The sequence below is a fragment of the Trachurus trachurus genome (assembly GCF_905171665.1).
Source record: "Trachurus trachurus genome assembly, chromosome: 16".
Taxonomy (NCBI): domain Eukaryota; kingdom Metazoa; phylum Chordata; class Actinopteri; order Carangiformes; family Carangidae; genus Trachurus; species Trachurus trachurus.
This window is the reverse complement of record NC_139902.1, coordinates 27562823-27586146: the sequence shown is the minus strand read 5'-3', so window position 1 is coordinate 27586146 and position 23324 is coordinate 27562823. Positions and strand designations below refer to the sequence as shown.

Here is a 23324-nt window from a genome sequence, read left to right as displayed (position 1 = left end):
CGTTACCTTTAATTGTCGGTGCAAGCTATTTTTAGAACGGCGGAGCAGAGCCGCGAGCTGCTCAGAGCTACGCGGCTACGGAGGCTAATGGGATTTCTTGGTTTCCCTCATCAAACTCATCAAATTCACAATCCAACAACTCCAAAACGCTCTGGTGGACAAGTTGTGACCTGCACATTCACCACGCTATGAGATAATAACAGAACGTTACCAGACAGAGTTGTTTTAGAGGTAAATTCATGCAAAACCGCTGATGCGCGTTCCCGTCAGGGGCAGTTTTTCAGGAAGCAGTCTCTGCATTTACCTCGAAAACAACTCAAATGTCAAAAATGTTGAACTATCTCTTTAAGATTTTCTGCAGATTGGTCCATGTGTGAGGTGCATTGTGGGAGAAGGAATTTTTTTTACCAAGCTCAGCTCTGACTAATGGAATACAGTATAAAGCAACAAGCGGGTACCAATGTTTTGTGAATTCAGAATTAACAGAGATGATAAATAAGGAGGCAATAACTGTGACAGGGCTTTGAAAATGAATAAAAACAAACAATGCTGTTCACTTTATCTTCTACATGGACCATGTGAAATAACAGTAACAACCCCCCCCCCCCACACACACACCTGAGGAGGAGTCACCTGAAGCAGCATCAACTTTGAGTTTTGTTGTGGACTACAAGCTGCATCCTGTCGTCCTATAAACATTCATTCACAAAGGTTAGAATCAGCTGCTGTCATACTGTGTGTGTATGTGTGCGTGCATGTGTGTGTGTGTGTGTGTGTGTGTGTGTGTGTGTGTGTGTGAACCTGCATGCGCACTGATGTGGTGTGTGACCGCAGGATGAAATGTGTTCCTCATTTGTGCGTCCTCTGTGTTGTTCCGTGCAAACAAAGAGTTAACGTGAGCAGCGGTTTTTCTTCTGTGGACGCGTTGGCCGACTCCCCATAATGACAATACCAGATCACTATTATCAGAGGTAACAGTGTGAATGCCCAGTGCACAGAGGAACCCCCCCCCCCCCCCCCCTGCTCCTCCTCCTCCTCCTCCTCCATCACATCACAGTCCCGCTGCCTCTCTGTGCACCTCGGAGCACCAGCGGGAGTCTCCACATCTCCTCTAATTATTATTGGTTATTATCTGAAGAGGGATTCAGTGGTTACTCAATCTACATGTTCTCATCCTGACCCCACACACACACTCACACACACACACACACGCACACTGTAGATTATATTCAGCCCGGGGCTAAACCTCTCTCCGCGGCCCACCCACACCAAATCCACACAGGGCTCCCTGTTCCACAGCAGCTCACCACCAACACACACACAAACACACACAAACACACACACTTTTCATCTCTGTTTTTCTATTAGTGCAGAACGACAGAATAACAGAGAGCAGAGCATCACATTTAACCTTAGTCATAGTTTCATCCGGAGGAGGAGGATGGAGGAGCAGTGAATAAACGCTGAGATCGGGGGAAGTTTCTCTGTTTACTTGAACTTTGTGTGTGAGAAGAAATTCAGTTTTTTAAAATCTCATTTGTTCTTTTTTTTTTTTTTCCATTTTCCCATCAACCAGGTTTTAGCTCCATATCAGCTGTGTTTCTGTGACTCTGCCATCACATCGGGAGGAGTGAGTGTGAATAAGGAGTGTGACTCTCTGAAGGGTCAAGGAAAAATGTGTGTTAGAGCAGCGTTTCTCAAAGTGGGGTCCGGGGGCTTCCAGGGGTCCTTGAGAGAATTTTAAAATATTTTTTCTTCAAATTTTACCACCTTTTTCTTGAAATATTACATTGTTTTTCCATAAATTGTTGTTTTCAAGGCAAATGCAGAGACTGCTTACTGAAAAACTGTCCCTGAAGGCAACGCGCATCAGTGGTTTTGCATGAATTTACCTCTAAAACGTCTCATAACGTTCTGTTATTATCTCATAGCGTGGTGAATGTGCAGGTCACAACTTGTCCGCCAGAGCGTTTTGGAGTTGTTGGATTGTGTATTTGATGAGTTTGATTAGGGAAACCAAGAAATCCCATGAGCCTCCGTAGTGTAGCTCTGAGCAGCTCACGGCTCTGCTCCGCCGTTCTAAAAATAGCTTGCACCGACAATTAAAGGTAACGAACCTACTGCTATGACTATAGGGATTATGGTAATGGGCCAATTTGCCAAAAATGTTGAACTATCCCTTTAAACCATTTCATCAGCGGATTTTGCATATTCTCCCTGTGTCTTTCTTGGTTTCTCCAGCAGTGAACATCAGAGAGTGTGGTTTTACACATGTGGATGTTTCACCACTTTACAAATAAAAACACGTTTGTATAAATGGAGGCTTTAGGCAACAGTTAGACACATGTGGACTTGGAGCTGGGTATTAAACCTCCAACTCTCTTTGTTTGTTTGTTTGTTTCCAGATTGGGGCAAAATAGAGACTTCTGTTGTAATTTCTTTTTCTCTCTGCACAAAAACATATGTAGGTCTTTTAGGTTTACCAGCGTGGAGGTGCAGTGGAGTATAGGTGACCTCCCATAACCCCTAATACACAGTCATGACACAGATTTGTTTTCAGTCTCATCTAACGCGCTCTGTCTGTATATTCTTACTATCCCGTTTTCTTTGCCTCTAATCTTTCAGAGCGCTTCATCTCAAAGTGTTTTGTGTTCAAGCTAAAGGAGGACAATGAAAGCGAACTTGACTCAAGCGTCAGACAGACAGACAGACAGGCGGTCTGGCGCTGGAGGGATTGAATGTCCGGGGCTCCGGCGGCTGCAGCCTTCCTGCCTCTTTCTCTATCGTGATCAAGACGCCTGTCAAACTGTGGAGGGAGGCAGAGAGAGAGAGAGAGGGAAGAAAGAAAGAAAGAAAGAAAGAAAGAAAGAGGAGGGAAACTCACCCCTCTTCCCCTCCTCCTCCTCCCCTCCTCCTTTCTCTGAGTGAAACACAAAGAGAGTGGCTAATCCTGGGCTCAAAGAGATCTGGCCTTCCTGTGTAATTACAGACGCAACATAACACTGAGTCCTGTGGGTTGTTCCCGCCGCCACACCAGGCGCAGGGCGAGGGAGTCGGAGTCGGAGTCGGAGTCGGAGTGGGAATGGGAGTGGGGTGAGGTGGGGTGGGGGGGGGGGGGGGGGGGGGGGATCAGGTTCGCTCAAATTGCTGTCAGAGGAATGTCTTGGCTGCGAGCATCCAAACACACAAACACACTGCTGGGCCTTACACACACACACACACATACACACGACACGGTCAGACATGCAGTGTGTGTGTGTGTGTGTGTGTGTGTGTGTGTGTGTGTGTGTGTGTGTGTGTGTGTGTGTGTGTGTGTGTGTGTGTGTGTGTGTGTGTGTGTGTGTGTCAGCAGCCAGTGCATTGCTCACTGCTGATGTCACAGTGCGAGGACCGCTCTCTCTCTCTCTGATTCTGGGTTATTGTTGCACCGCAGCTGCAGCTGAGTAAACCAAAAATCTGCAAATCGCTTTTCTCCCCAGAGACGGAGAGACCTTTGACCCCCCCGAACAAATCTGCCTACTATAGTGCGGACGGACGGACGGACGGACGGACGGACTACCGCAGAGGGCCCTTCACCTCCTTCACACTGTAGCGCTGAAGAAATGCTCCAGCACCAGCCGCCTCAGGAATCTGTCTACAAGTTTAGTTATTTAGAAATGGGACAAAACATATTATTGAACATTTTTAAAGAAAAATGTAATGGAGAAATTCAGTCAATCCTTGGTTTAAAAGTTATTTTTTCTTTTATCGCGTTGTAGCCTATATACTTGGGTAAATTCCCAGTTGGACTTACAGTATGGCTCAGGACAACTATCTTTACAAAGTGCTCTTGGCTGCAAGCAAGAAGGCCATTACACGGAAATGGCTGCAGACAAATTTGCCATCAAAGAATGACTGGATCACCATTGTCAACCAAATACAATGCATGGAAAAACTGACCTTCATCCTAAGACTACAAGCTGAACAGTTTACTAAGTACTGGGAAAAGTGGACTTCATATTCTCTAACTGTGTAACTCATTGTCTGTGTGAGTGTGAATGTGTGTGAACATTTGCTCTAATGTATGGCCTATGTCAACCTTGTCAACCTGTCTGTATATGATTTTGTTCTTTCTCTGTTTTATGTTTCCTTGTTTGTACCTTATTGTTGACAAAAATAAAATAAAAATATAAATATGATAAGAGATTGTAGCCATACAGCTAAATTCCATCTCCTGTCCCGGTTACATGCTGTCATTCCGACATCCCACCACTCCGACATCCCACCATTTAGACATATCACCATTCCGACATGCTGATCAAAGATTAAAGAGGAATACCCACATGCTTGTGCGTACAGTAATTACGCAGCAGAGCGCAGACAGGGACTAGTCTGCCTGTCTTGCCTCCACCTGGTCTTTTTACTAAACTTAACCAACTCCTTTCTTCATTGCCTAAACCCAACCAGTGCAAAATATTTTGGGGAAAAAAAAAAAAGCTAATAAAGGAATTGTCAGAAAGGCATGATGTTTAAAAAAAGAAAAAAACACCATCATTCCGACCATAGGAGGCAAAAATTGTCGGAATGACGGGACGTTTCATAGAAAATTAAGTGTTGCCATTTAGACAATAAGAGGCCTAGGTCGGACTGGTGGGATGTCGGAATGGCGGTTACCCCCCCTCCTGTCCCATGGGCAGATACAGTAGGTGTATAAAAGAGAAGAGAGGAAGGACAATAAATTACAGAACATTCCATAACACCACAATAAAGGCTATCGGTTTGGGATGGCACATGATTAATTATCTCGATATCTCTTTCCTTCCTTCTTTCCACAATCCTTTTTCTCTTCCTTCTTTCCTTCCTTCCCTTCGTCCTTACTTCTTCTTCCTTCCTCTTTTGATCCAGTTGACGTGGTCTATTCCCTCCCTCCATCTTTCTTTCCTTCCCTTTTCCCTTCCTTCTTTCCACAATCCTTTTTGCCTCCCTCCCTTCCTTCCCTTTGTCCTTACTTCTTCCTTCCTTTTTGACCCAATCTGTTCCCTCCCTCCATCTATCTTCCTTTTTCTCTTCCTTCTTTCCTCCCATCGTTCCCTTTGTCCTTCCTTCCTTCCTTTCCCTTCGTCCTTCCTGCCTTCCTTCCTTCTATCCCTTGTCCTTCCTGTTTTCTTGTCTATAACAACATCTATTGCACGTCTGTCCATCCTGGGTGAGGGATCCCTCCTCTGTTGCTCACCCTGAGGTTTCTCAGATTTTTCCCTATTAAAAGGGTTTTCCATGGAGTTTTTCCTCAGTTGATGTGAGGGTCTAAGGGCAGAGGATGTTGTTATGATGCCATGAAAAGCCCTTTGAGACAAACTGTTTGTAAAAAACGGGCTATACAAATAAAATTGCCTTGCCTTGCCTTCCTTCTTTCCCTTCGTCCTTCCTGCCTTCCTTCCTTCCTTGTCTCCCTTCGTCCAGATTCAGGGCCCGGAGTAAAGACAATGGGTCCATCTGCTTGATCAGGATCAGATCCAATCTCTCTCACACACACACATACAGTCCCATCTTTAAAACATCAGCACCGTCCGAGCTTAAAGGGAGGGAACAGGACAGCTGGAGGTTTCTTTTCGCCAGAAGAAATCAGAATAAAAATCAGCAAATGAAATCATGACAACACCTCCAAAACTTACAGCCACTAAATGTTTTTATCAACTCAGCAACATCTCAACTTTTCTTGTCAGCTGCATGACTTCTGATGTTTTCCAGCCCATGGCGGAGATGATGGATCCTGGAGGACATCTGGTGTAGCTATGGAGGGTGGCCGGCTGGCTGCAGGTATCGGCTCTCCCAATCCGCCTGACACAGTATATTTAAACAAATGCATCATTTATTTATTCACACAAATCAAACGAATGTGGATTCACTCACTTAACTGGCACAAGTTTCGCTCACACACAAATTAAGTTTCACAACACATGATGATGACCCATAATCAAACCACAGACATGACATTATTTGAAAAGCACAGATGTTAAAACAGAAGCTGCAAGACCATATAAACTTGCATGTGGGTCGGTTAAAGGTGAAAGGTTAAATAAACTCAACTCATAAAAAAAGAAAATACACCAAACCATAAATAGTTAGACAATAGACAATGAGCTAAAAACCAAATGTGCGTTAAAGTGAGGTTCAGCAGAGTGGACATCCTGCAGGACTATGTGGTCTCAGGTTTAACAACACACACACACACACACACACACACACACACACACACACACACACACACAGCGGGTCTGGAGCGGGTCCAGGAGGAGAATCGCTTCCAGCCGAGTCGGGCTGAACTTTATTAAGTGAAGATGAGGGTGATGGGACCGAGTGGTCAATAAGTTTTGATGATTGATTTCTCTCTGTGATGCAACAGTTCCAGCTGTGGTCAGAGTTACATTATCACGCTGTGCGACGGAGGAAGTTACAATAAACTCTCTAACTTTTACAGTGGATTCAGTTTCTGAGCTTCCACAGAAAAAAGACTTTTTTCCGTGGAAGCTCGATCTGCAGAGATTTATCATCACCGTCAGACTCATGATGCAGCAGCACCACCACCACCACCACAGATATCATTTCTTTTGTCTCTCACATTCCTCCTCTTATTCTTATTCTTCCATGTTATAACCTGCTGCCTTCATTACCTGGCTGTGGTTCAGCTGCAGTGTTATTATTCCCAGACACGGTGTTAACCACAGTGATTGCTCTTTAACATGTGATACATATAAAATAACATGTTCAGAGTTTCTTTCTTTGGTTGTTTCTTTTCTACACCACACTCTGACTGACTGTGCGTGTGTGTAGTTTATTACTGTCATTTGCACCCTTTTTTTATTGTGTAATAGTTGCTGCAGTTGTGTTTTATCCTCCAGATGCTGAAAGCAGTTTGTGTTTTGTTCTGTCCCTGTAGAGTGGTTATCTGCCAGCTGGTTCGATCATGAGGGGATTTAAAGGGATCTGACCTCCCAGAATGCACTGTACCACTAAACTGTGGTGCATACTTTGGTATATCATGGTACAGACAATGGTGCCATGATACAAAGCCTACCAAGGACACCCAAGGACCAATAGTTGGACCGACATAGCTTGCAAAATGTGTGATATAAATTGACGTACCTATCGACTCCAACGGGAAGGTCAGACTGAATATTTCTTTTTGGGAGAAGTTTCGTTGATTTTCAGTTAATAAAGCGCCACCTTGAGCATGGGCATGGATGTGAGCTCGAACATGTGCAGTGATGCACAGCACGTACAGTAGGCTACTCATATCCCTATGGAAATGGAAGAAAAGCAAGAGCAATTACAAATAGGGAGCAGGGCAGGAGAAAGGATTAATAATAGGAAGACTAACCGCGGGAGTTGGCCGGTATGCTAGGAAGTTTACTTAAAGGAAAGGGAGGCAGAAATCTAGAAAAAAAGCTTTGAGTTGAGTCCACACGGTTCTCATCCCCTCAGCCAGAGCAGCGAGTAGAGAAAAAACGTCTCTTTCTTACGTTTTAAAACGTCCAAATAATACGAATAAGGGCTGCTGCTCTGTGATTGGTCAAAATCAACCGTCACGGGTAGATTCTTTGCAGGCTGAAAACAGAGCCTAGGGGAGACGCAGACGTCTGATCTTTTTTCACATCACTTCATTTACATTATCCCCAAGGTTAGTGTGTAAGTTTTTGCCTAATACTGTCAAAAAAAAGCTGCCTCCCTAGCCTTTAACTAATGATAGTTCCTAACTTTAGCTTTATGTTACAGTTCAGTTAACTAATGTTAGCTAGTTTGACCTTATGTTACAGTTGAGCTAGTTTTTGACTAAAACCTTAATGTGGGCTAAGATAGTTTCTAACTTTATCTATGTTACAGTTTAGCTGACTAATACGTTTATTTAGCCTTTTGTTACAATTTAGCTGACTGATGTTTTGAAAATGTAATGTTTTATAAATTTAGTCTAAGTTAGAGTTTTTACAGTGTAGCATATTAGATTGCAACTTTAGCCTGTTACAGTTTAAGATAACTAGTTTATGCTACGTTCAAGACAGCTCAAACAAAATAAAAACAAGCTCTAATTTGTAAAAACAGCGTCAAACTTGGAAATTAGCTACCGGTCGGAAATTCGGGTGTCATCTCAGAGCTCCAACTTTCCAACTTGACGTCAATGACAGCAACGAAACAATGGCGTCCCTCATCGTTAACGGTAAGAATCGAATGGAAACAAAACCTATTTGTCGATGTTTTGACAAATCTTCATCTGCTTCAAAAACAAGTATAAATTGCTGTTGCGTATATTTTTCAGGTTCAGAAATCAGCCACAATACGCCAAACTTCTTTTGGGGATCCATGTTTTTCTCCCTGAGTTAACCTGTAGCGTTAACACATATGATAATTCAGGGGTTCATTCAGGAGTAGTGGAAAGTATAGGCTTTATATTCACACACCAACATTGCAGGAGAAAATATTATACATTTATTTAGTTGAGCAATCGTATATAAGGACACTGTAGCTTCAGTCTCCACTGACGGGTTCCCTTTCACACTGGAGAACAAGTCAACCCCCTCTTATTGTCACTGTATAATTCACACTCTGGTCTCCGCGTTTCACTCTATAGGCTGTATAACAGAAGTGATTTTTCCCACAGGATAAGAGTTTAAACATCTGCTCATGTTGACTGAATCAATAAAAGGCTGATATATCATCATGTTATATTATATTCCTCCTCCTCCTCGCTCTGGGCAACATGATCGCCAATGACCCAGATGATGACACACTTCAATAGTTTCCAGCTGAGATGCTGAGTTATAATTCGTGGAGGTCCAGATTATGACTGGGAGCCAGTGCCAGGCTCTCCCCTGGTCTTCTCCCCTGGACAGGAACCACACAGAGCCGGGACCACACGGCCTTTATTTATCACTGCTTCGCCGCACAGACTTAATCCCTCATACAGAGAGCCTCATTCCACAGTCGACAAAAAAAACCTCCCCCACACGCTGTTAATGCTGCTCCCACTCCCATTCCCCCGGACGCCGCCCATCCTATCTCTCTCAGACTGTCAGCACGGTGGTGTAGCGGTGAAAGCCCCCCAGCCCCCCACCCAACATGACTCACCTGGCTCTGTATGGGAGGATTACCTAGACTTTATACACAGTCATGGTGAATCCACAAGTCTTTCCATCACAACTGAAGTTCAAATGCATTAGTGTCCCTCTACTGTTTTTATAACAAAACAATAATATATATATATATATATACAGATCAAGGTGCCACTTTACAATAAGACAACCCTTGTAAGAGATAATAGTTATTACTGTATTTGATTATTTGTAAACTACTAAAAAGCTGGCAACTCCACAAGTCTTTCCATCAAAACTGAAGTTATAAATCCATACTCATCAGTGCTGTCCTTCTACTGTTTTCCTGTTTTTATAAATGAACAAAGGTGCCACTTTACAATAAGACGACCCTTGTAAAAGATATAATAACGGTTATTACTGTATTTTCTTATAAACTGGTTTGTTAACCATTTATACATCATTTATAAACTATTAAAAAGCTGGCAAATCCATAAGTCTTTCCATCACACTCAGCAGTGTTGTCCTTCTACTAGTTTCCTGTTTTTATAAATGAACAATTATAAATATTGACAGAAAATGGTGCCAATTTACAATAAGATGACCCTTGTAAATGATTTATTAATGGTTATTATTTGTTTATTAACTGGTTTGTTAAACCCTTTATAAATCATATGGGTTGGTGGCTGTGACCTGTTGCTTGCTAAATAGTGATCTATTTGTCTTCCACCATTCAGCATTTGTACCTGTCTGCTTCATCACATAACCTGTTTGTTAAATTATTAGCAATTACATGTATTTATTTATTTATTTATTAGGTAAATCTAATTATAACATCAAATGATGAGATTTTATGTCAAGTGTAAAACCCATCATCATTCACTGTTACTGTTTAACCATTATAAATCAGTAAGCATTAACATGGTCTTGCCAAATAGTGCATTAACATATGAAAACTATGTCATAACTTGTTTATGATATGACATGTTTAAAAACAAATTATTGACCTTTTATGAGGGTAGTCTTCTTGTGAAGTCATACCGGGATAAATAGTCATATAATAATGTTGATAAATACAATTTAATATAAATTGTGGATTTTATTGTTTCACAGAACAGGGACTGTGGATACTGCCATACTGTAGCATCAGTGTGACTGTCTGTTTCCCTGTTAATCATCTATTTAATGAAAAATGAATTTATGAAGTCATTTGATCAGTTTGACAGTTTTAACCCTCCATAGTTTTACGACACACATGTACGTGCTTGTCTGATGGGGGACACTGTATCTGAACATGTGCTTGTGTTTATCCTGAGGCCTGTTTGCATTATGAGACCAAAGCCACAGTAACACACACACACACACTGACATCAGCATCTCCTGCTCCCGTCTCTTCCTGTTTGTTTGGTCCGTCTCCTCTTTTGATCATTTATCATGCGATGCAGCACGATCACGTTTCAGACGCAGCAGAAACACGAGCCTCCGATTTGTCTTTGTGGTTTTTTGTTTTTTTTACACAGAAAACATCAAGAGAGTTTAAGACAATAAAAAATAATTTTGTGTTCTACTGTCCTTTCTATGACTCTATAAGACAAAAATTGTTTAGCTAGATAGATCCAAATAACGAATTTGTGTGGTTAAACGATGCTGAGAAGCTAAAACATCTTTTTCAGTTGAATATATTTGCATTTTCTTTATTTCTTGAAAAGGCTTGGGCAATGAGACGAAGAGCGATATATAGTTGAGTACTGAAAGTAATCTTAAATTGTTTATGTATGTGTCACAGGAAGGACTGTCTAGTCTTCTTTCTTGTATTTTTCATTAAAGGGATAGTTCACTCAAAATTGAAATTTCACAGACAAGCACTATGGAGGTATTTGGATGTTTTTTGGTGTGTCTTTTTGGACGAAGAAAAGTGGTATCCATTTGCAACCGTCATATGGACATGCAGTGCTGCACGGAGCCCTGCTGTAACTCCGAGAAGGCACGGAGGACTCTGAAACTTCTCCCAGCCCTTAGTCGACATGCGGGTGAGTAGATAATGAGTGAAATTTGAATTTTGGGTGAACTATCCCTTTAAATGTGTCTTGTAATCCCATATCATTCATTAAGACACACACTCAAGTTCCCTTGAAACTTAAATAATTTATTTACCACTAGAGCACCACAACAATACTGTGTTACAATACAGCATAGTGGGTCACAATAACATCGTCATCATCATCATCATCATCATCATCGTCATCATCGTCATCATCATCGTCATCATCATCATCATCATCATCATCATTATCAAAACAACAGCAACAAATACACATCATAAAAATAACAGCTCTATGGTGACAGAGTCGGTGCCTCGCTCTCTCTCCTGCTCTTCAGTAAGTCCACTGGCACTCAACGCCCTCAACTGGGGCGAGTCCGGGCGCCGTTACATCAACACTGCTTACCTTGTAGCGGGTGGGTGGGGGATTGGGGGGGTGGGGGGCGGGTGAGTGTGTGTGTTTGACTGTGTATGTGTGTGTGTGTGTGGAAGAGAGAGACAGATAGAGAGGGAGGGGGTGGTAGGTAGGTAGGTAGGTAGGTAGGTGAGACTAATAAGAAAAGTAGAAAAACTTAACAATAAAGAAAATTAAAACAGCATCAGTGCAATTTGTATTTCTTAAAGAAAGAGAGATAATGACTGACAGAGCTTCGGCAGGAGGTCGGAGGAGGGTGAAAGTAAAAAGTTGAGTGGCGGCGAGAAGGACGACACACTGATGACACGACAACGCCGCGGCGACGGTGGTGGGATGGACGGGTTTTTCAGTTTTTTTTCAGCTCGTATCTCTTCTCTTCTCTCGTCTCGTCTTCAACACCTTCGTTTTCTCTCGTCGCTCCTATATACTGTATCTCCTCCCGCCCGCCTGCCCTGCGTCGCTCCCATCGTCACTTACCAAAGACCACATCTCCTTTTCTCCGAGGCCTGAACCCGTTTGTCTGAAGCTGGTATTATATGTGTCGACTAAATAATGGGATGAGTGAAGAGAGGAGGAGTCGGTCTGTGATGAAGGTGCAGAGGAGGTGAGGTGACACCCTGGGTCAATCACTTCTCACTCATGTGCACCTGGCCTGGACACATGCTGATGCACATATTGTTATTATAGCTGATCAAAAATGATGATTGTCCAATGAGACCAGTCCTGACACAGCCGGCAACTCTGTGCACTTTGTGACAACACAAATCACATCATGAGATACGTATATTTGACATTACACATTGTCAGTTTGTTAAGAAAAAATTGTGGACGTCATGACCCCTGGGCAGTTTTTCATCAAGCAGTCTCTGCATTTGCCTCTAAAACAACTCTGTCCGGTAATGTTCTGTTATTATCTCATAGCGTGGTGAATGTGCAGGTCACAACTTGTCCACCAGAGCGTTTTGGAGTTGTTGGATTGTGTATTTGATGAGTTCGATGAGGGAAACCAAGAAATCCCATGAGCCTCCGTAGCGTAGCTCTGAGCAGCTCATGGCTCTGCTCCGCTGTTCTAAAAATAGCTTGCACCGACAATTAAAGGTAACAAACCTACTGCTAAAACTATAGGGATTATGGCAATGGGCCAATTGCCAAAATGTTGAACTATCCCTTTAGGTTTTTAGCAAATTATGCTTGTGTTGTGTGTTGCAGCGAAATACTGCATACCTGACCTCAGACCAGTTGTGCACTAGACTTTCAGATGCCGACATGGACACACAGATACAGGTGCAGGTGTGTTATAATTAAAACAACATGGGAGATGGATGGGAGAATAACAACTTGGGCTTTTGGTCTCTTTGGAAATCAGTCGTCACTGGGATTATCAACTCTCTGAACTGATCCATAATAATAATAAACCAGAACGATCTTCTCATTTTCTCACAGACTCCAGATTCTCCAGCCTCTGTGACCTGTAACAACGTGGACGACGTAGCTGCGGTGTCATCAGTGTGAGGCCGACGACGTGAATGATGAGTGGAGTTTAAATATAAAACATGAACTTTCAACAGGATGGAATGAAAAGATGAGCGAAGAAAAAAAAAAACAGACAAACACAGAGATGAGGAGGAGGAGGAGGTGGTGGGTGGTGGTGAAGACTGAAGACTATGGAGGGTGAAGGGTGGGGGGTGAGGTGGTGGTGGTGGTGGGTGGGAGGGGTTGGTGGGGCTGTGTTATCTTCAGGACTTATTTCACATATAGACACTTATCACTTAAACTTCCAGTGTTTGCCTTTACTCTCGTGTCTCGGTGTGTGAGGTGGTGCATGTTGACAGGGCCTTAAAACGCCAGAACAGACAGACCTGTACAAAAGCCATGTGTGTGTGTCAGTGTGTGTCAGTGTGTATGTGTTCAGTGGGGTCACAATAACCCAGATTCTGTCTTTGATACCGCTGCTGAACATTATTTACAGTCATTTCAGGAAACCATAACCACTGAAATGAAATGAACAATGACAATTATTGACAGTTCAGATCAGTTCAGTTTGTTTTAACATTAAAATAAGATTTTAGTGTGAACATTACTCCTATTTAGAGTCTCAAACTAAATATTTTTAGATTGTTTTTTAGATCTTTGCAAGAAAATATGAAATTGCAGCACTTAGAGAGACCCAGGGGAATTTCAAAATAAAGGCACGTCTTACAAATAATGATATGCATTTTCGTTCTGGGTCAGGATACTATGAATTTCTAAAGAGCTGCAGGTTGAGTCAATGCACAACAAACTCTGAGTAGTATCGGTATCAAAGTCCGAGGTAACGTGACGCCACTTAACGGTCTGTGTGTGTCGTAGTGCATGAAAGTGTACTGTTGTGGTTTGTGTATGTCCAAGTCCACTGTGTGTGTGCATGTGTGTGTGTGTGTGTGTGTGTGCTGGCTTCTGAAGGCTTCTAGCTGCACTTGCAGGACTTGACCTTCATGTTGGAGAGCTGCTCTATCTTGGGGGTCTTGCCGATGTAGTAGAGGATGGTGAGGGGCTCCAGGTCCTGGGACACGCAGCACGGTGACGCTGACGCTTCAGGGTTGATGGTGTTGTACAGACCTAACACCTGGAACAGCAGCACAAAGAGCCGTCAAGAAACCATCATACACACAGTCAATAGTGGGGTTTCCATCCACCTATTCTTATTAGCATTTTCAAAATTTGCGGAAAAAAAAACTTGGATGGGAACGCCAGATATTCGAAAAAAGGCCGAAAATCTGCAAAAAACAAACGATGATCGATGCTGTTCACACCGCAGCATACAGTATACAAGTTTCCCAGAATGCAGTGGCACATACAGCTGTAAAACAGGCGAAAAGCTGTTTTATTTCCCGCTGTATAGTAGCGCTATGTTGTTATTATGTCACTTTATTAAAGGAGAATTCCAGTCATTTTCTAAGTAACGCTCTACAGCTCTAGGTCCCAGAGTGCGACCATAGGAAAAAATCCGAGAAAAATATGTGCAGACCGGACCTAGCTCTCCTCCTGCTAGATGCGCTACAAATTTAAGAGGAAAAAAATTATTTTGGATGGGAAAAAAAGCATCAATATGAATATAACTGCTTTTTTTCCCCATCCAAAATCATTTTTTTCCTCCTAAATCTATGTTTTCCTTGGGTTTTTGTCTTTGTTGATATGGAAACAGTCCCAAGCTCGGCAGTCGACTAGTAAGGTCTACCCAGGAAGCTAGCGTAAACAGAGGTACGTGATAAAAACACACAAGTTAACACTGCTCTGGTGGATGTTGCAAAGCATGTGTAGTGAAATTTTGAGCATTACATAGAGGCCAAAGTCGCGGTTAGAAGAACTGCCCCCATTACTTTGCTGTTAACTGCAGTGTAGCACAGCTAGCAGGAGGAGAGCTAGGTCCAGCCTGCACATATTTTTCTCGGATTTTTTACTATGGTCGCCCTCGGGGACCTAGAGCTGTAGAGCGTTACTTAGAAAATGACCGCAATTCTCCTTTAAGTTTTAATATTTTTTCATGCGAGAAAGTAACTGTAGATCGCCAATGTGCGGTTCGTTTATCCAAATGACGGCCTGTTTAGAAGTTTGCTACGATGTTTTTCCGGAGAAGTGAAGCTCCACCTGTGTGAGCTCGGCCAGTGAACCTACATCGTCATCCCGGGGGAGAAAACGATCACTAATGAACTTACCCACAGCAAAACAATAATGAATGGAAACGGGCATAAATTTGCATTTCATTTTTGCGCATTTTCACAAAATTCGCTCAAAAATGTCGATACATTTGGATGGAAACCTGACTAACGCTTGACCCCCACCCCCAGTGCCCCTCGACGTCCTACCTTGGAATGCTGCGTGTCGGCGCTCCACAGATATGGACACGCCCCGGCACAGAAGTTGGCCTCGTATCCCTTCGGCTCGTGGATCCACCTCCAGCCCAGGTCCTTCTTGAAGTCGATGTAGAGCGACCGTAAGCAGCAGTTGTCCTGAACGTTTCTGCACAGAAGGAAAGACGACGGGTGAGTCAAGGTGACGTCAACCATCAGCTGTGGGAATCAGTGGCTGCTGTTGATCCACTTTATAGATTATTAGCAATATTAATTGTTGTTAATTGCTTTTTGTTGTTTTAATAGATCTTTACTGGATTCTTAATTTATGTAGTATAACCATTTCATTCCCTTTTTTTAAAACTTATTTTACGCTATTTACTTACTTAATCTTCTTTTTATCCACCCACTAGTGTTTTCTCCGCTGCAAATTGCAAATTGTTGAGTGTAAGATAGAGTGTTTTTAATTCTACTTGAATACTTTTGTGTGTGTGAATGTGCATGTATGTGTGTTTGTGCATGTGAATGTGGAATGAGGATGGATATTGTTTGTTGTTTATTATTTTATTATGTAAAGAAATTTGTGCTGTTTCCTTCTATTAGGAAAGTGCTTTATGAATAAAGTTTGATTGGTTGATTGATTGATTGATGAAACATGTCTTATACACTGCAAAAACTCAAAATCTTACGAAGAATATTTGTCTTATTTCTAGTCAAATGTCATTTCTAGTCAAAACAAATCTAATTATACTTAAAATAAGACTCATCACATTAAAAAGTAACTTGTTTTTAGACACTTTTTACTTTTTTCCAAGCATTTTTCACTTGGAATAAGTAGAAAAATCTAATAGTGGATCAAGTTTTTCTTTCTTATTACAAGCACGGAAAAACTCTAACTGGCAGATTTTTGAAAATTTGTTTGAAACAAGTGAAAACTGCCTAAAAACAAGTTGATTTTTAGGTGATGAGTCTTATTTTAAGTGGAAAGAGATTAGTTTTGACTAAAATTGAGAGATTTTGACAAGAAATAAGACAAATATTCTTGGAAAGATTTTGAGTTTTTGCAGTGTAGGTGTACTCACACCTGAACACAGAACTTCTACATTGACTGTGATGGATGTTTGTCTGACATCTTGTTTACTCTCGGACTGATCAACAGGTTGTTGACTTTTACAAACACTGTGTCCTTGTCAAAACAATAAACATCCAAAAAATATTAAAAGAAGCTGTTTCTTAATCATGTGACATCAATAAATCATCAATAACAGCTCTGATCACAGGAGGATTTCTCCCTGAGGCATATTTCAGCTCAATATGTGTTTCCCCTGATGTGTGTAAATGTGTGTGTGTGTGTGTGTGCTGCGTACTTGGAGCAGTAGGCAGCATCCAGCGCCCTCTTGGCCCGGTGGTTCTTGTGCGGCGCCTGGCTCTGGGACTGGGACTGGGACTGGGACTCCAGCCGGTATGAAGGCAGCAGCATGAGGAGAAGGTGCGGAGCCCGAACGCTGTGCCGCCGCCTCTTAAACACCTTCAGGTCTCCACCGTGGATGAAGCTGTCGTCAATTCCTGCACGACAACAACGATAAAAAGGGAGATTCGGTTATCAGTATCAAACTGCATCATCTTCTTTTTTTTAAACTTTATTTTTAAGAATTAGTTTTACAGTATATATGGAAAAAAAGAGGGAAAAGAAAAGAACATTAAAAAAAGGCACAGATGGAAAAAATAAAATACACAGGGGGAAGATGAATTATAATGATGTGTACATCTTAAGAGATAGGGCTAGGTCCAGGGTTTAGAGACATTTCGGTCCTTTTTGTTCTGTTTGCCCACAGTCTTTTCTTCATATCAAAACAGGGCGAAAGCCTTCTCATTAAGGTGTACAATAAGCATTGAGAGAGTACATCGAGTAGGACATTAAGGGACACTGTACTCAAACAAAAACAAAACACAATCAATCATATTAGTAAGTATTAACTGTGTCCTATTGTGATGAGGGGCCACTTATTCCAGATAAGCTGTCCATTTCCTCCAGTATGTAGTCAATTTGTCCATGCACATGTTCAAGGAAAAAGTCAGTTTTTCCACGTCATATACAGTATTTCTTTCAAAATTGCAATCCACCCCTCTTTCGATGGGGGCTCTTTTGATAGCCATCTTCTTGTAATAGCTTTTTTTTACTGGCTACCAACATTATTTTAATCAAATATTTATCAGTAACACTGATTGTGGGGGAGATACTGTATTAGCAAGATAAATTGTGCATCATCTTCATCAGATCAGAGGTGGAAACAACACAACATGTCCTCATGTGGATCAAACACAGTGACACAGTCTGGGGGGCCCTGGGATCATGATGACCCTGCTCCCTCAGGGTTGTTAGGACGACTTCCTAACCGATGTTTATTGCTGTTGGAGTCTTTTTAAATTATCGTAACTTGATAGACCCCCACTCAAAACACACACACACACACTCAAACTCAAAAGAGCATATGAGGCCAGAGTCATATACAGCGCAGTCTCAAACACACAAACACATGTCGGCCCTTGTTGTTTTCCTCTCTGCTGGTTGTATATACCAAGCTCTGCATTAAAAATAATAATAATGATAATAAGAACCCAGACTACTCCCTCAAGGATTAAATGCAGATTAATCCACTGCTGAAAATAGTCCCAAACAAAAGCACTGTTTCCTCTTAAAACTATAGTGAGCAGGAAATCATTGAGTCGTAAAGGCCTACATAGACCTAATAACGCCTGGGAATAGTTCTATATTTTTGCCCATATTAAGCTTATTTTTCCAGGTAGTATAGTATAGTATAGTATAGTATAGTATAGTATATAGTAGTATTATACAAAATATGATTCAGGAAAACCTGCCATTTTATCTGCTGCAGTGTAAAGTCACATTTATACCTTACCTTTGGATGAGCATGCCATATTTCACAAAAAAAAAAAAAAAAAAAAACTAAAATCGCCCAGTAAAGAAAACTTGTGTTTTGTTGGAAGTGAAGTTGGAAGAGGAGGATCACTACACTAACTGGTTATGGTTCTTGACAACAATAAAATACATTATAAATAATAAAATAAACACATAGAAGCACCATAACAACCACGTGAATGAGGTCACCTGCAAACCGCGCCTCCAGCTCCTCACTCTTGTTGGGAATAATGTAGTTATTTGACGGTACGAAGGTGCAGCAGGGGCAGTGCAGGCTGATCTTGAATCCACTGTTTCTGTCTGTGGAGACATGAAGAGTCGCGTCCAGGTGAGGTCAACGCAGGTAATTTGTTCATTATGTTCATTAATGTGCATTGTCCTCCTTAAATAAACAAAAAAACAATAAAAAAAACAACAACAAACAAACGAGACGACACAACACTCACCTCTGTGATTCAGCCACTCGCTCACGGCCTCCGTGACGTCAAACGACAGCCACTCTCCCTCCGTCTGCGTTCGTACCACCTTGCTGTCGATGTACCGCTGCGTCGGGGACGTCAGGTCTTTGTGTCCTAAAACCTGTGGGCAAAACCAGAGTCATGGGAAGATATTTATTTACAGCTGAGAAGGACGGCACCATATAAACGTACAAATATCTTCCTTTTCCTCTTCTGTTTAGTTTCTAACCCTCAGAAAAACCTGGTTTAGGTTCGACAGACTGTGAACTGTCTTAGATGCTGCACTTTTCATACTGTTTATATTACTGATAACACAACAGGTTGAGATTCAATTGATCATAACTGAGAGCAGGCAGCTTCTGATTACAAGATTACTTAAAGGGATACTTCAACCAAAATCGATAATTCACCAATTTTCTACTCACCGTCATGCCAAGGAAGGGTTTGGAGAACTTTCGGAGTCATCAAAACACTTTTGTAGTTCCAGGGGGGGGGTCCGGCTGGTAACGGATTTTCATATAATGGCGCCGGATAGAGTTCACTTTTGAATCGTCCAAAACACACACTATGAAACATCCAGATACCTCCATACTGCTCGTCTGTACTGACCCAAGTGTCCTGAAGCCGCCACATGAAAAAGTTGTTCGGGAAAAAATAATTTGATCTCTGTTTTTATCCTTGTTGTAGTAGTAGCTCCCAGTGGCTCTGTTGATGTTTGTGCACATGCACGAGATTTGCGGCGAGATGTTCGTTCATCGTTGTAAACCATTGGATGTATGATGTAAACACGGAAGAATATCTCGCAGCAAATCTCACGCAGCCACTGGGAGCTACTGCTACAACAAGGCCAAAAACAGAGATCAAATTAAATTTTTTCCGAACAACTGTTTCGTGTGGCGGCTTCAGGACACTTGGGTCAGTACAGACGAGCAGTATGGAGGTATCTGGATGTTTCATAGTGTGTGTTTTGGACGATTCAAAAGTGAACTCTATCCGCCGCCATTATATGAAAATCTGTTGCCAGCCGGACCCCCCCTGGAACTCCTAAAGCGTTTTGATGACTCTGAAAGTTCTCCAAACCCTTCCTTGGCATGACGGTGAGTAGAAAATTGGTGAATTATCGATTTTGGGTGAAGTATCCCACATCTGGTGTCTTACAACTGTGTTTTTCTTTTCTTCTTTTCATTCATTTGTGTTTTTTTAATGTCACAACTACTTATTCATTCTTATTTATGTGTGACAGCAGTGTAGGCTACTGTACAGCATGTATTACACAGCAGGCTCAGATAGCGTTCGGTGCTGCAATGCAGAAAATGAAACAGCTGCAGAGGCGTCATGTTCTCAGTCTAAACTGATGTAAACGATGAAAGCCTGGCCACAACATGATAAACAACACATCAACACAGCACACACACAAGCAGGTGCAGCGGCTTAGGAGAACAACACACGGGGCATGGGCACTCTAACCGGGGTAAGCTCTGACAAAATGAAGAAATCAAGACAATAAATTTCCTATTTTATGCCGTTAATAAAGTTTATTTTATCTCACCACCTCTGCCTCTGGTTTAGACTTTCATCCTCCTCACAAGCTAAAACTAAACCTGTTTTCTGTTGGAGCAGAAACATGAAATCCAGAGAAAGTTTCTCGCCGACAGATGCAGAGATATACAGATGTTGACCATTTGTTTGAGTTTTATGTTCAGTCCTGTTGTATTTGCTACTGAAGAATGTTAATCGAACACATATCATGAGAAAATAAAGCACTTAATCCATGTTTTAAGCTCTTTTGAAAAGGAGTCGCTGTTAAAAACCTAAACAATACCAGTCCCTGTCGAGGTCTCCAACCTGCTTAGTGGTCTCTGATGGATTGGCCAGGTCCAGGTCTGGGAGGAGCGGTGAGAGTGTAACCAGATGCTGGACAGAGCCGTGTTATTCTGCTGTCCTTCAGAACCAAGTGTTTGTGTTGGCTCGTCTCGGCCCTAATGTGTAAAACACTATTCCTGCTGCTTTCGCTCTCATCTCCTGTTCGAGCTGTTGTGGGAAACCCGACGGAGACGGAGACAAAGACGTGAAGCTCCGTCTGGATCTCCACTTCCTGCTCATCCAGTCTAAATAATATTTATGTCAATGAGACAGGTGATGAGCTGTTGATAATAAGTGTTTGTCACTTCATAGTTTTAATGATTTAAACTCATTATGTCCAGTTCAACCTCCTCTTTTTTGTTGTTTGACCTCAGTGATGAAGGACAGAAAACGTCCGAGTGTGATCTATAGCAGCATCTGCAGCAGGTTTAACACAGGCCGGGGTATTTTCAAACATTTATAGACGAGGTGTAAAGTTCTGCTATGTATAGATACAGAATCTGTGTGTGTGTGTGTGTGTGTGTGTGTGTGTGTGTGTGTGTGTGTGTGTGTGTGTGTGTGTGTGTGATGGATGTGAACGAGGTGGATGTTATCAGGTCTCCCTCTTTGTACCGGCCCGTCCCGTCCTCCCTCGCACATTAACGGACACAGTGTTTGTGTGAGACAGTCTCAGTTTTGGAGACGTGGTTAGTTCAGCTGTCAACACACAGAGAGAGAGAGAGAGGGGGAGAGAGAGAGGAGGGCGGAAAGGGAGAGGGAGAGAAAGACAGACAGAGAGAGAGGGAGGGAGAGATGGAGAGAGACAGAAAGAGACAGATAGGGAGATGGAAAAGAGAGAGACAGACAGTGTGAGAGAGAAAGACACAGACAGAGGGACAGAGAAACAGACAGAGAGATGAATTAATGAATGAATGAGATGGAGAAAGAGACAGAAAGAGAGAAGAGAGACAGGCAGAGCGACAGACAGCAATAGACAGACAGAGAGACAGAGAAAGTGACAAAGGGACAGAGAGATGGACAGAAAGACAAGGACATAGAAAAGACAGACAGAGAGAGAGACATGGACAGAGAAAAAGAGAGATGGACAGAGAGATAGAAAAGAAATATAGACACAGACAGAAAAAACAAGACAGCCAGAGAGTGAGACAGAGGGAGAGAGAGAGGACAGATAGAGACAGAGATGCACGTCCTCCTCTACTGTGACAAGTATTCTCCAATAAGAAACACTCACTTCAGGGAAATAGAGAAGAAAATAAGAACTTTTCACATTTTAACCCCAGAAGAGACAGTGTCAGTTCTGTTAGGCGAAGGGACAGCAGCTCCTCTGACAGTATTGTACTGTACTAAATATGAATTGTAAAATTGTAATGTGTGTATGTAGATATTTTGTAAAATGCTTTGGCAACAACACATTTCTGTTCATGCCAATAAAGCTGATTGAATTGAATTGACTGACATAAAAACAAGAGACAGAGAGTGAGACAGAGGGAAAGAAAGAGGAGAGACAAATATTTTGTAAAATGCTTTGGCAACAACACATTTTATGCCAATAAAGCTGTTTGAATTGAATTTAAATTGAATTGAGAGGAGAGACAGACAGTCAGATAGATGGACCGGGTCAGCAGAGAGAGAAAACAAGAGAAAAGTGAGGATGATGGTGACGGACGATGAGGGACTGTGTCTCTCTGTTTGACTCCAGTTAATCAGGACGTAACACGATCAACACAAAACTTGTCTTTCCGATAAAAAGCTTTATTACACGGCTCAATTGATAGCTTTCACTGACGTCACGTCCCAGGGACCTGGCGGTCAAAAAGCAACATTCCAAAGTGGCCCCGCAATGGACTTTCTATGGACAAACAACCGAGTAATGACTTAAATCATCTGTCAGCGGCCGAGAAAGAAAGATATAAAAACAACTTTGAAGTTTTGGGCACTTGTGACCCATATTCAACACCAGCTGCTGTATACGAGCTGTTTAAAATGACCAGTTCCCTGCCGAAGCTCCAGTTGGGCGATGTTTACATTTACCTGGTGGAGAATCCATCATCCTCCACCGCTTGCAACCAATACCTCCGGTGTTATGGCTCAACTGGTTTCTGATTAAAAGCCCCATTTTGTAGTTTTTTTTTTTTTTATCTTAAAATAATATTTCTGAACTCATTGAAGTGGTAGAAATGTACCTGTAACTTTCCTGTACGGGAACACCGTCCTGGTACCGCAGCTCCGCTGAGCTCCACAGCTGAGCTCCAGCCAACTGAGCCCAGGCTCCCTGCTCCTCTCACCCACAAACCAGAGCCCTTAGCTGGGCTGCACGGTGACCAGCTGCCCCCTCCTCCCCCCGGAGCTTTGCTACGCACCGCTACCGACGGCAACGATGACGGCGGTCCGATAGCAGCAGGACCGGCGGCGGCGGCGGCGGCGGCGGCGATGGTAACCCGGCGGGACCGCCCGCCACCGGGCACGGCAGCAGCACCGCCCGCGGCGGCAGCGACACGGTAACGAGGGTCGGGACCGACCGCGGCGCGGCGAGGACGATGACCGGTGTTGTTTAGCGTATTTTCAGAGTGTTTTCCATTAGTTCGTAACTTTAACATGACAGGCTTTGTCATACTGTGCAGTATTGTGCAGAGTGAGAGTAGTGTGGCGCTGACTGACTGTAGATTGGCGGAACAGCTCACTCACAGACGCATATTGGCTGCAGTAACATGTTA

General features: G+C 42.5%; 1 protein-coding gene across 1 annotated transcript in view; it reads right to left on the bottom strand.

Moving 5' to 3' along the window:
• Positions 1-13264: 13264 nt before the first annotated feature.
• The window catches only part of tgfb2 (transforming growth factor, beta 2), a 38294-nt gene continuing 28234 nt past the window's right edge, over positions 13265-23324 (bottom strand). Inside the window, exons 4-9 of the mRNA XM_083989863.1 lie at positions 18736-18868; positions 18479-18589; positions 16716-16914; positions 15364-15517; positions 13801-14123; positions 13265-13764 (exon numbers count right to left, since the gene is read on the bottom strand). Of these exons, the coding sequence (XP_083845989.1) occupies positions 13965-14123; positions 15364-15517; positions 16716-16914; positions 18479-18589; positions 18736-18868 (756 nt within the window). The 3' untranslated portion in view covers positions 13265-13764; positions 13801-13964. The remainder of the gene's footprint in view (positions 13765-13800; positions 14124-15363; positions 15518-16715; positions 16915-18478; positions 18590-18735; positions 18869-23324) is intronic.